This window comes from Octodon degus, unplaced genomic scaffold (assembly GCF_000260255.1).
Source record: "Octodon degus isolate 3935 unplaced genomic scaffold, OctDeg1.0 scaffold00043, whole genome shotgun sequence".
Taxonomy (NCBI): Eukaryota; Metazoa; Chordata; class Mammalia; order Rodentia; family Octodontidae; genus Octodon; species Octodon degus.
The window spans coordinates 10,673,577-10,684,369 of NW_004524619.1; the positions used below are offsets into that span (position 1 = coordinate 10,673,577).

General features: G+C 37.1%; 1 protein-coding gene across 17 annotated transcripts in view; it reads left to right on the top strand.

Moving 5' to 3' along the window:
• Pbrm1 (polybromo 1) overlaps positions 1–10,793 on the top strand; it is a 171,546-nt gene that overhangs the window by 62,306 nt on the left and 98,447 nt on the right. For 10 of the 17 annotated variants that reach the window (XM_023715655.1, XM_023715657.1, XM_023715665.1 and 7 more), the window contains 3 exons: positions 3,785–3,926; positions 5,338–5,435; positions 7,759–7,803. In XM_023715655.1, the coding sequence (XP_023571423.1) occupies positions 3,785–3,926; positions 5,338–5,435; positions 7,759–7,803 (285 nt within the window). The remainder of the gene's footprint in view (positions 1–3,784; positions 3,927–5,337; positions 5,436–7,758; positions 7,804–10,793) is intronic. The other 7 variants (XM_023715669.1, XM_023715660.1, XM_023715661.1 and 4 more) reach the window with 1 other exon arrangement.

Genomic DNA, 10,793 nt, shown 5'->3' on the forward strand with positions numbered 1-10,793 from the left:
CCAGAACCGGGGATTGAACTCAGGCCCTTGCACTTGGCAGGCAAGTGCTTATTCTACTGAGCTATCTTCCTGGCCCTTCTTGTCTCTTTTCTGTCAGAACATTACAGTATATCCTTATCAGTCTTCCCTTGATCTGGCACTGTGTGGCTTCTGACTCTTACCAAAGTCAAAATGACCATGAAAGATAAACATTATGAGTTGATGCAGGACACTGACACAGCTTTAACAGTGCAACAAAAGTTTTAAAAAGACTCAGAACTGCTTCAGCAAGTGACAAGAACCATAAATGTCTTCAAAGCTCCTGGGAATCAAGTGGTATCTCAGTCTATGAACTCATGATTCTACTTACAAACCACACCAGACAAGAACTGAATCAAATTGCCCCATAACTTCAACATTGAACCTAACTGTTGAATTTGATTTGGTTCTTGTTAAATTCAGTTTGCAACCAGAATCATGGAAAGCATCATGTTTGTGAACTGAGGTACCACTGGTGAATTAATGGCAGTGTCTTATAATAAAATATTTTATGTTAAATACAGTACATTTAGTCAAACTGCGTACAGTATAATTGTAAGATTTGTTGGCATGGTTGAGGGTCCCTGAAAACAAAAAGAATGGAAGATTAAAGCTAGGTAGTTTGCTTAGTGGTAAAACACGTGCTTAGCATGAATCTTAAATTTCAGCTTAATCATCACAAAAGAAGAGCATGAGATTATATGTTTCCTCCAATCACTTTCCACTATGTTGCTTTTATTCCTGGCATGTTTTACTTTCTATTTTTCCCATTTTTCCCCCCTTTTACCCTGAGTATCATTAGTTTGAAAAATATTTCTATGTCTGTTAAGGTTGTGTTTTACAAGTGTGGGTTCTCTGTTCTTTGTGAATTTTGAGAACACCTAACACTATACCATTTGAGTTGGTAAGATTAAGTGTCAGGATGTAGTTTAAAAACTGGTGCTAGCTATGTTAGCTGGTACTGAGAACTACTGAATTTGTGCATAGTTTTTCTTCCTTGAAGACATATTCTATAATGTCTCTTCTTAAGCACTACACAGAATCTCAATATGATTTTTGATAAATTTTAAGTAAAATAATGTATACTAATGGACAGTGCCATTCTTTTTTTGTACTGGGGTTCAAACTTGGGACCTTACTAGACCTTGCCAGACAGGCACTTATGCCACCAAGCCATCTCAACTGACAATACCATTTTAAGAGAAAGTTTTAACTCTCTACATTTACTCAGTGAAGCTATTTTTCAGTTAATTTTAATACTGTTTTTATGATATTGATGATTAATATGGAGATCATTTAATCAAAAGATTTTAATGTTTATCCTGTACAGATTCATAGAGTTAGAGGAAGCTGTGACTCGTCATTTTATACAAAGTACATAAAATCTTTCTGAGAGCTGATTTTAACTAGGAACATAACACTGACTTTGTCATAAAGGCACAGAGACAGGTCTGCCAGACCCACATTTATTCTTTTTTTTTTTTTTTTTTCCAGAACCGGGGATTGAACTCAGGCCCTTGCGCTTCCAGGGAAGCGCTTATTCTACTGAGCCATCTCCCCGGCCCCACATTTATTCTTTAGAATATTTCTGTTGTTAATTTTATGAGTTTTATATATTAGAAATACAATATCTCAATAAGCTGAAGTTTTATATTTTTGCTTTTTTTTTCTTTTTTACCGAGAATTGAGCTTGGGACTTCATGCTTGCCAGGGAGGTGCTTCTGCTGCTGAGCTAGCTCTCCAGCCCTTAAATTTTTGTATTTTTTTAGAAAAGGGTCTACAGGGTGTTCAGGATCTCACTACTAGATCGGATTTAGTGATCCTCCTGTTGTTCTTGCATATAGTTCCTGCACTAGTCAACTTATATTCTGTTAGCAATGTAGCATCAGTTGGAAACTCTTAAACCAGTTATCTAATATCACATTCCAGTTAGTTTGGGAGATAGGGACAAGTTTGTTCACTACACTGTTTGCTTTTTCGCTATTGAAATAAGGACCTGATAGCTGAGTTCTAGGATAAATGTGTAAATTGAGAACATAATATGTCTTCACATTTGCAAGGTCATAAGTTTTTAGGCCATATTTCAACCCATGTTCTTCCATAAGTCTTTTCCATTCCTGTGATCACCAAGAGAAATCCCTGTTGAAGTGCAGCAGACCTATGAATGCTTTCAGTGAGGTATCACTATAAATATTTTTTTTTTTTTTGGTATAGGGTCTCACTACACAGCTCAGACTTATAGTGATCCCCCTGTTTTCAGCCTCCCCAGTTCTGGGATTATAGGCGGGGGCCACAACACCCAGTGACCAGCTCAGCATGCCTGTGGGTGGGGCTGGCACAGTGTATAGTGTTGGGGATGGAACCTCTTAGTCCACTGAGCTATCTCGCCAGCCCTAAATACATTTTTAATATGCCTGTTGGTACGTACAGAAATGTTTTACTTACATTTCAGCCTTTGTGTATTTCACGCCATCTTTATAGCATTTCACCTGTTACAATTTCCAATATTGAATGGCAGGGTTGACATTCCTTGCAGTAAGTTGCACCCCTAGCAAAACCCTCACTAAACTTTTAGACCTGGTTCTAACACTGAATCATTCCATTTGGTTGGATGGCCATTTTGCAACATTTGGACTAGTCAAATGCCAACTCACGTTTTTGTCATCTTAATCAAGATCTGCATTCCCTGTGTCTATATTAGTTGATTTTGCTCCATTTTACTGTCATAGGAACTTTGGCTCATGTGGACAACATCAAAGTTGATATCATCATCACCATCCACCCACACCCCTCTTGCTATAAAAGCATGTATTTTACCATAATGGTAAAAATCTTCATCTTCATTGTCCGTGTATGAGTAATTAAAATCACTTTTGATCTCCAGAATTTGTAAATCTGGTTTTTCTTGTGCCATTGTACTGAATTGGGCTACTTCTGCCACAAAAATCAAAAGAAACCTTTTTTTTTAGCCTATTCTGGTGTGGTGTGGGTGTGTTAGACCCTTTGTGATGCTCAGGTAAACATATGCAAAACCAGACCAAGTGGTGTACCTCTCTGGAAAGCTCAAGATCCTCAGTTCAATTGCTAGTGTTTGGGGGGGGGGAGGTTCGTAACATGGATAAAAATCCTGTTTTGCCCCTTTTACACAAATGAGCACACCTTGCCCTTTGTCACACCAAAGTAAAGACAAAGCTTGCTTCCTATATCCCTCAGGGAAAGGCATTTAGACTCACAGCCAGCTACTATTATGTGAAAATACAAATTTACAATGGAAAAGTAAGGGATGGGTCTGCTAGAACCCAGTGTTATGCTAATAGAAATAGTATCTAAATATCAAAATTCATAGAAATTTAAAATAAGCGAACACCTTAGCTTTAAGCCATCATATAGTGATTATATTGGAGGAGATTGTAGTGAATAAACTCTTTGAAATCTGTATCTTATTTATTGTCATAACATCTCTTTTCATTCTTCATATGTATCGTCCCTGGTGGTAAATATACTCTTCCAGGTGCTTCTTTGTGGCATTGCCACTTTCTTTTCACTTTTTAAAAAAATCCCCAGTCACTATCATTAATAAAGATGCCATGTAATGCTTGTCAAGACTTACTTGGGGCCAGGGAGATGGCTCAGTAGAATAGGCCCGAGTTCAATTCCTGGTTCCACCAAAAAAAAAAAAAAGACTTTATTTTTGTCAAGACTTTTAGGAATAATATTCTGTAATTTTCATGATAGAATGTTCTAGCTATCTGTTTGTCTTTCACAGAACAAAGCTAAAGAACCAAGAATATGAAACTTTAGATCATTTGGAATGTGATCTGAATTTAATGTTTGAAAATGCCAAACGCTATAATGTTCCCAATTCAGCCATCTATAAACGAGTTCTAAAATTGCAGCAAGTCATGCAGGTATGATTTTGCTAAGTTTGTTTTGTTCATCACTGAAATAATTTCATGTGTTCTTTAAAAATACGTGATTCCCACCCAGCAATGTCAGGTCATTGATTTCAACAACAGTTACTAGTAAACACTTCTTTTCAGAGTTGCCATGTAGAAGATAAATCTTAGAAAAGTTCAGCTTTGTAAGTAGAAGCAGCACGGTTTTGTTCCTTGGGGATAAATTTAGGATTCTTATGAAATTACCCTTTAATCCCAAATAATATAACCTCATTTAGGTTTTTACCCTTTTATTCTAAACTCTGTGTCCATTAAGATAGGGATGGTCTAGAAGAAGGGCTCTCTCTACAAGCAAGTTAGTCATTGTGTAGTATGCAGAGGTTCTTCTCTGATATTCCTGGAAGAGCATCTGAGGTTTACTGGTCATCTCCCTGTAAGACCAAAAAATAGATGTGAAATACAAGTTGGTCTGTTTCATGGATTTGGTCTTTTGGGCTTTTGTCTTATGTTTTTTGGGGGCATTGTCTGTTTTGTTGCAGTACTGGGTATATCCTCAGCCTGATTTTACTTTTTGCTGGGAGACAGGGTTTCACTGAGTTTCCTGGATTGGGTCCAAAACCATGACCCTCGTGCCTTAGACTCAGTTTTTGTTAGAATCCTTCTAGAAATATAGTCTTTAAGCAAGGAAGCAACAAAGACAATTTTACTTATTATTTATTTTGTCTTTTTGAGACAGGGTCTCACTGTGTAGTTCAGGCTGGCCTTGAGCTCACTTTGTAGCCCAAGATGGTCTCGAACTCACCACAATCCTCCTGTCTGAACCTCTCAAGTGCTAGGATTACAAGAGAGTGTTACCACGCCCGGTGAACAAAGGCAATTTTAGATAACCTATAGAACCTTCATTTTCTGTGACCAACACTAATATTTAATGCTATGGGTTTCAAATGTTTCCTTTATAGTACTCTGTATACATTTTCTCAAAGCCTGCTGTGGTTGGACTGTTAGTTTTCTTTGATGGAAAGTCTTTAAAAATGCATGTGTTAAAACTTAGATCTTCCTTCACTGCTTACATTAAACTATATTAGCCACATTGCACCTTAGAAGTCAGGAGTACTAAAAACCTCCTTTGAGTTGGTATAGCTTAAATACAGCCACCATAGCAGGATGCCTTTACACCTTGCCTCAGTACTTTTAATCAGTTGACACCCTTCATAATCTTAAATGAACTAGCTAAGATTGATTTTTCTGTCTCTAGATACATTTTTTTAACCTACTTTTCTGTGTACCGGCTTTTATTGAACTGGATTATTAAAAATGTTTAATGACTCTTTAATTTTGTGCATTCTCTAGCTCTTGAACATTCACATATTGGTAGGAGTACTCAGAAGGGTGAACCTGACCCCCAGGATCTGCTCTGTTTTAGGCAAAGAAGAAAGAGCTTGCCAGGCGAGATGACATTGAAGACGGAGACAGCATGATCTCTTCAGCCACTTCCGATACTGGTAGTGCCAAAAGAAAAAGGTATATGTTCCTCTCATAACCACAACCATCTCAATTTCTAGATAAATGCAGAGAAAAACTTTTAACTGGATAATATGAATTCTATTATGTTTTAAATATTTAATGGCTTTGTCTTCTAGAATTCATTTTAAAATTGGATTATTCCCTTTTTTCTTGTTCTTTTTGTTTACAAGTACCATGTTAGCTTTTAGATGACACAGAGAAAAATATCAACTTACATGGGATTTGTAGTTTGGCAAAACTTGTTATTCTCTTTACTATGTGGATTAATTTTTAAGGTGCCACTTTAAGAGTGCCACTTAAGTCTAATTTAGATACAATAATTTCTACATAGTGCATTACAGAGGTAAATTATGAATTGGGAAAGGTAAGGAGGTATTTAGTACTGCCACTGGTAAAGTAAGTCATTGGTCACTCTTTTTATTTTCCCTTGTTAACTTGAAAATAGTTTTAAGAATGTCAGGTTGTAAATTATCAAATTGTAACTTACAGTTTATGAAATGTTAAACTAGCTGTTTGGGTGTTTTTGTGTTTTCAATCACCTTTCTGCCAACTTTCCTACTTCTTTCTTCCTCCTGTGGGTAATAGAAGGGGATATGACTAAGATTCTCAAGCTGGGCTCCTGCAAGGAATCATGCAACACCATCTCTTTTATCTGCCCCTCCCACATGGTGTTTCTCTGGCTGGATCATTGTGAAACACCATATTCCCCCTCAGTTTAAATGTTGTACAGTCTTTGCAGTAGTATTCAATCTGGAAAGGATACTTTGAACAAGAATAAGGTAAAGCCTAATAGCAAGAGTTGACAAATACAGAATTGAAGAAATCACTAGTAGCTGTTGACAAAGTTCTGTACATACATTAAAAATTTAATAAGATCAGGTTTTTTTTTTACGAGTTTAGAAAAGAGAAGCTATCCTGTCTTTCCCTCTTTTAAAGATCATTTGGGGAAAACTTTTTTGTTTTGTTTTGTTTTGTTTTTAGTTTTGAAAATAACTTTGCAATGCTCTTTCATGGTAACTAAATTGACTGGTGTGCCCTGAGATGTGAACCTCCTCCATTATTGGCCTGTGAATTTCATCCTTCCAAGTTCTTAATTCCTTGTTATACCAGGGGCAACGGAGGAAAAATGTGAAACCAGATCAGAGACAACAAATCAAGAGCATCTTTGAGTATAATTATATAACTCTACTTCAGCATCACCTGTGTTTGCCAGATCAGTCACCAATCAAAGATAAAAACTTCTCAGGCAAAAGAAGGTAATGGAGGCAAAAGTGATGGTACATTTTGTGCCAGCACTGGATGAAGAGCAATCATAAATTAGTTGTGTTTAAAACAGTTTAAGGATGCCGGGCATGGTGGTGCACGCCTGTAATCCCAGCACTTGGGAGGCTGAGGCAGGAGGATCGCCATGAGTTTGAGGCCAGCCTGGGCTACATAAGTGAGTTAAGGCCAGCCTGTACTATATAGCAAGACCCTGTCTCAAAAGAAACAAAAACAAAGAAAGAAACCCACAAAACAATTAAGGAAATGTTAGCCCAGGGAAGATCCTTAAAAATTACATATCTCTATAGCTTACAGCTTGGGATACACAAGTAGGTTAAATGAAATTTAATTGCCCTAAAACCTCTTTAAAGACCACCACCCCCCAAAAAACCTTAGCTTTACGTTCTTAAGATGATAAAATCCTGTTTCAGACACAAAGTCTCTGTATGAACAGGGATTGCCTATGAAGTGCTTTGTATAATAAACTGAAAGCAGTCAGCTATAATCATCTGCCAAAGCAATAAAAAGAAACAATCTTGAGTTTCAGTTGCAAGCATAAGTGAACATTTAAAGATTGAAAAAATTAAGTCCCCTACTTTGATCTATAACAAGAGAAGTAATATAATGAACCTTTTAAAACTAGTGATGTTGAGAGGATTTGGTAATATGATACAGACTTCTCCAGAAGTCAAGCAAACAAGCAGCTCAGGAAGTGAAGTTGAGCTTAGCCAGAGAAGTCAGGGCCAAATTTTCCCAAGTACTTCTTGACTATTACTGTGTATGATGAGTCTATCTTTGCGTTATTTTTTAATGCCAAAGAGCGTGAGAAAAATTGATTACATTGTCTCTTTATGCTAGGATTAGGTTCTTTTCCCCTATCACTCTACCTAAAAATCTACTTTCTGTCTTCCATATTGAAATATTCCCACAATTACAATCCTTTATCCTTTGGGCTGAGTAATCCTCCTTTTCTCAACCATGCTTGGTTTATGCATGATCCTCCAATGTTGCTTGTTTTATTTCTCTTCACGTTTAATGTTTGTTTCTGCTTTCCCAGGAATACTCATGACAGTGAGATGTTGGGTCTCAGGAGGCTCTCCAGGTGTGCAGTCCTTTTTTATGCGTAAACATTTTTTTAAAAGTGTAACTTCTGTGACATGGTCAGTACTGACAAGATGAAAAGTCAAGTCTTAAGCATGTGAAGATATTTGTGGTGCCAGTTTAAATTACAAATTAAAAAAAAATAGTAGCTTAGGAGTCCATGTAGTAAGATAAGAATTGGCTAGCCCTACATATGTTCAGTATAAGCTTTAATTTATTGCCACCTTTCCAGGGACTGGCATGTTCATCAATCATTGTGACTATGCTTCTGTAGCAAAAGGTAGAGGCTGCAATGTTGGCTTTGTTGGTGATGGGCTGGTGGGTGCTGATTCCCTTTCAAGGGTGTCTTCCTGATTGGGGATGGTAGAGGGATCAGTATTGACTATCCAGATGTCAGTGCATGTGGGCTCTTACACATTAGGGTAGTATTTCTTGAACATAGATGCATCTTCTCAGTCTTCATCCTGTCTATGCATCCATTCTTTCGCATGTTGCTTTAGATTTTTAGAAATACTTCTAAGTTGCTGTGTCACAGGGTTAATAATAATTGTGTGGTACTTCTGTTTTCACATTTGCCATCTAACTTTCAGTGCCAATTGCTACCAAACACCAGACCATAACAGATCATAAAGGAAAACATTTAAGTCATCTCTTTTACTTGCCAGGAAGTTAGTGATCAGGGAAAGAGGAAAGTCGAAAACAAGTGAAATTATATGCAAGCAATATAATAAAATAATTATATAGAGGACACAACTGTATGTTACATAAAAATTTTGCCTGATTGCCTAAATATCTTTAGGCAAGATTCTTGGACTTGCTTTTCCTGGAGCATTAAGTATTCCAAAGTCACCTACATGTTGCTACCATATCTAAACTACTCTATAAAACTACTGTTACGTTGTCATTTTCCTAAAGAAAAAAATTCTTATTAGTTGATTAATGTATGAAAAAGCCCAAAGATTGTATTCTTCTATGTCTTTTGTAGTGTATAGGATCAACTTTGGATGTTAGTAGAAGTGAAAATGGGAGCTTCTTGAGACACTGTTATACCCCTGAGCTCTGCAGACTTGAGTACCCAAATTCAAATCCTATCAGTTCTTTAACTCTGGAATCTAAGTCTCATTTCAGCTTCTTTATTTGATAAAAGATTATGATGGTAACTATACAGGTCACTATAGGTGAGGATGTAGTTCTTTAGTGTGTGTAAAATTATTAGAACTTGACCACTGGGCCTAGATGTACTAAATTTTAGTAAATGTAGCTTTATGTCTGCAAACAGTTCCTGTTGACATTAGGACTTTGTAGATTTTAGTTTTAGTTCCTTCTCTTTTTTTCTTTTCCTTTTTAAGACAGGATCTTGGGGCCAGTGGGATAGCTCAGCAGACTAAAGCACCTGCTTAGGCAAGCACAGGAACCATGGTTAGATCCCTGGCACCACATGCCATGCCAGCCTGGGCTCTCAGAGCAGGGTGAGCCAGCCCGAGTCCAAGCATAGTGGCCCAAGCTGTGTAGTGAGACCCTATAACAACCAAATACATTTAAAAAAAAAAAAAAAAAAAAACAAACAGGATCTTGCTATGTAATTCAGGCTGACTTTGGACTCAGTATGTAGTGCAGGCTGGCTTTATCCTCTCAGCAGTCTTCCTGCCTGGCCTGAGTGCTGGGATTACAGGCATGCACTAACACATGGCTGTTTCTAGTCAGATATTACCAGTCTGGGAAGACTCATTGGAAAAGGTTGAATGATGAATGAAAAGATGGGTAAAGTTTAGCAAGCTTTATAAAAGAAAGAACTGTTGAGTTTACTTAATTTTATGAGAAGTACTGTGGAAGCACTTAGACCAGGGAGCTAAGTGCTAGAAAACCTGAAAGTCTGTGAATTAGGGTTAGCTGACTAGAGAAACCCTTGTTAGGTGTCATCTTTTAGAGTGACAGACATGATAAAAGCAGCATGGTGATTCAAGTGTCTGTTTGGATTATGCACTTTATGGCCTTAGGTGTTCATTTGTTCTCTAGTGAATAGCTTTTTCCTTATATCTGCAAAATTATGATAATAATCATACCGGGGACCCGCGGAGGTAGCTTAGTAGAATAAGTGCTTGCCTGGCAAGTGCAAGGTCCTGAGTTCAATCCCCGGTACCACAAAAGAAAGAATGATCATACCTGATTCTCAGAGTATGAGTGGTGTTTCACAATGATAGATGTATTAGCCGTTACTGTAAATATAAATTTTATTGGTATGTATTCAAATAAGCGTTTTGGTAGAAGAATAATGATAAGTACATTTGAAAAAGTGGGCAAACACAAAGATTAAGGTCAGGACTAACATTGTGGTATGCATAATTTAAAGGAAAATCAGATCTGGAAATGCCTTGGAAATCATAAGCTGAGAAGAGCAAATGGTGATTGATTCTCATATTTTAGGATAGATTGGGCTCAGGATATTACTAAAAAATCAGTGATTTAGAACAAAACTCCAGTCAAAATCTTTGTGCAAATTAGAAACAATATCTATTTTTTAAGACATTTGACTTTTATGTATTAGAAAATTGGCATAATGCACTGATGTTTTTAGTACAGGACCCTTTATGGCCCATGTCTTCTAAAATTATGTATTCAAAATTACAGTAAGCCTTCAGCTTAAGAATGAATTCCATTTTGGGAGAATAGTTCATAAATCAAATTTACTCGAAAGCTGACAAAGTAAGTCTTGTATAGTATACCTGTGAAGCTTATAACTCCAGTGTTTATCTTGGGAACTTATTGTATATATTTGTTGTGACAGTTTGTATGATCTCATTTATTATTCTCTTAAGTTTGGCCCTTTTTAAATTCAAATAGCCCTGGTTTTGAACTCATGTAAGATGTATTTTACTGGAGCTGGTGAGATGGCTCAGTGGTCCAAAGCACCTACTTAGAACAAGCTTAGCAAAGCACAGGGACCGCGGTTCAATCCCCCAGCACCACATGCCAGCCAGCCCTGCCCCCTGG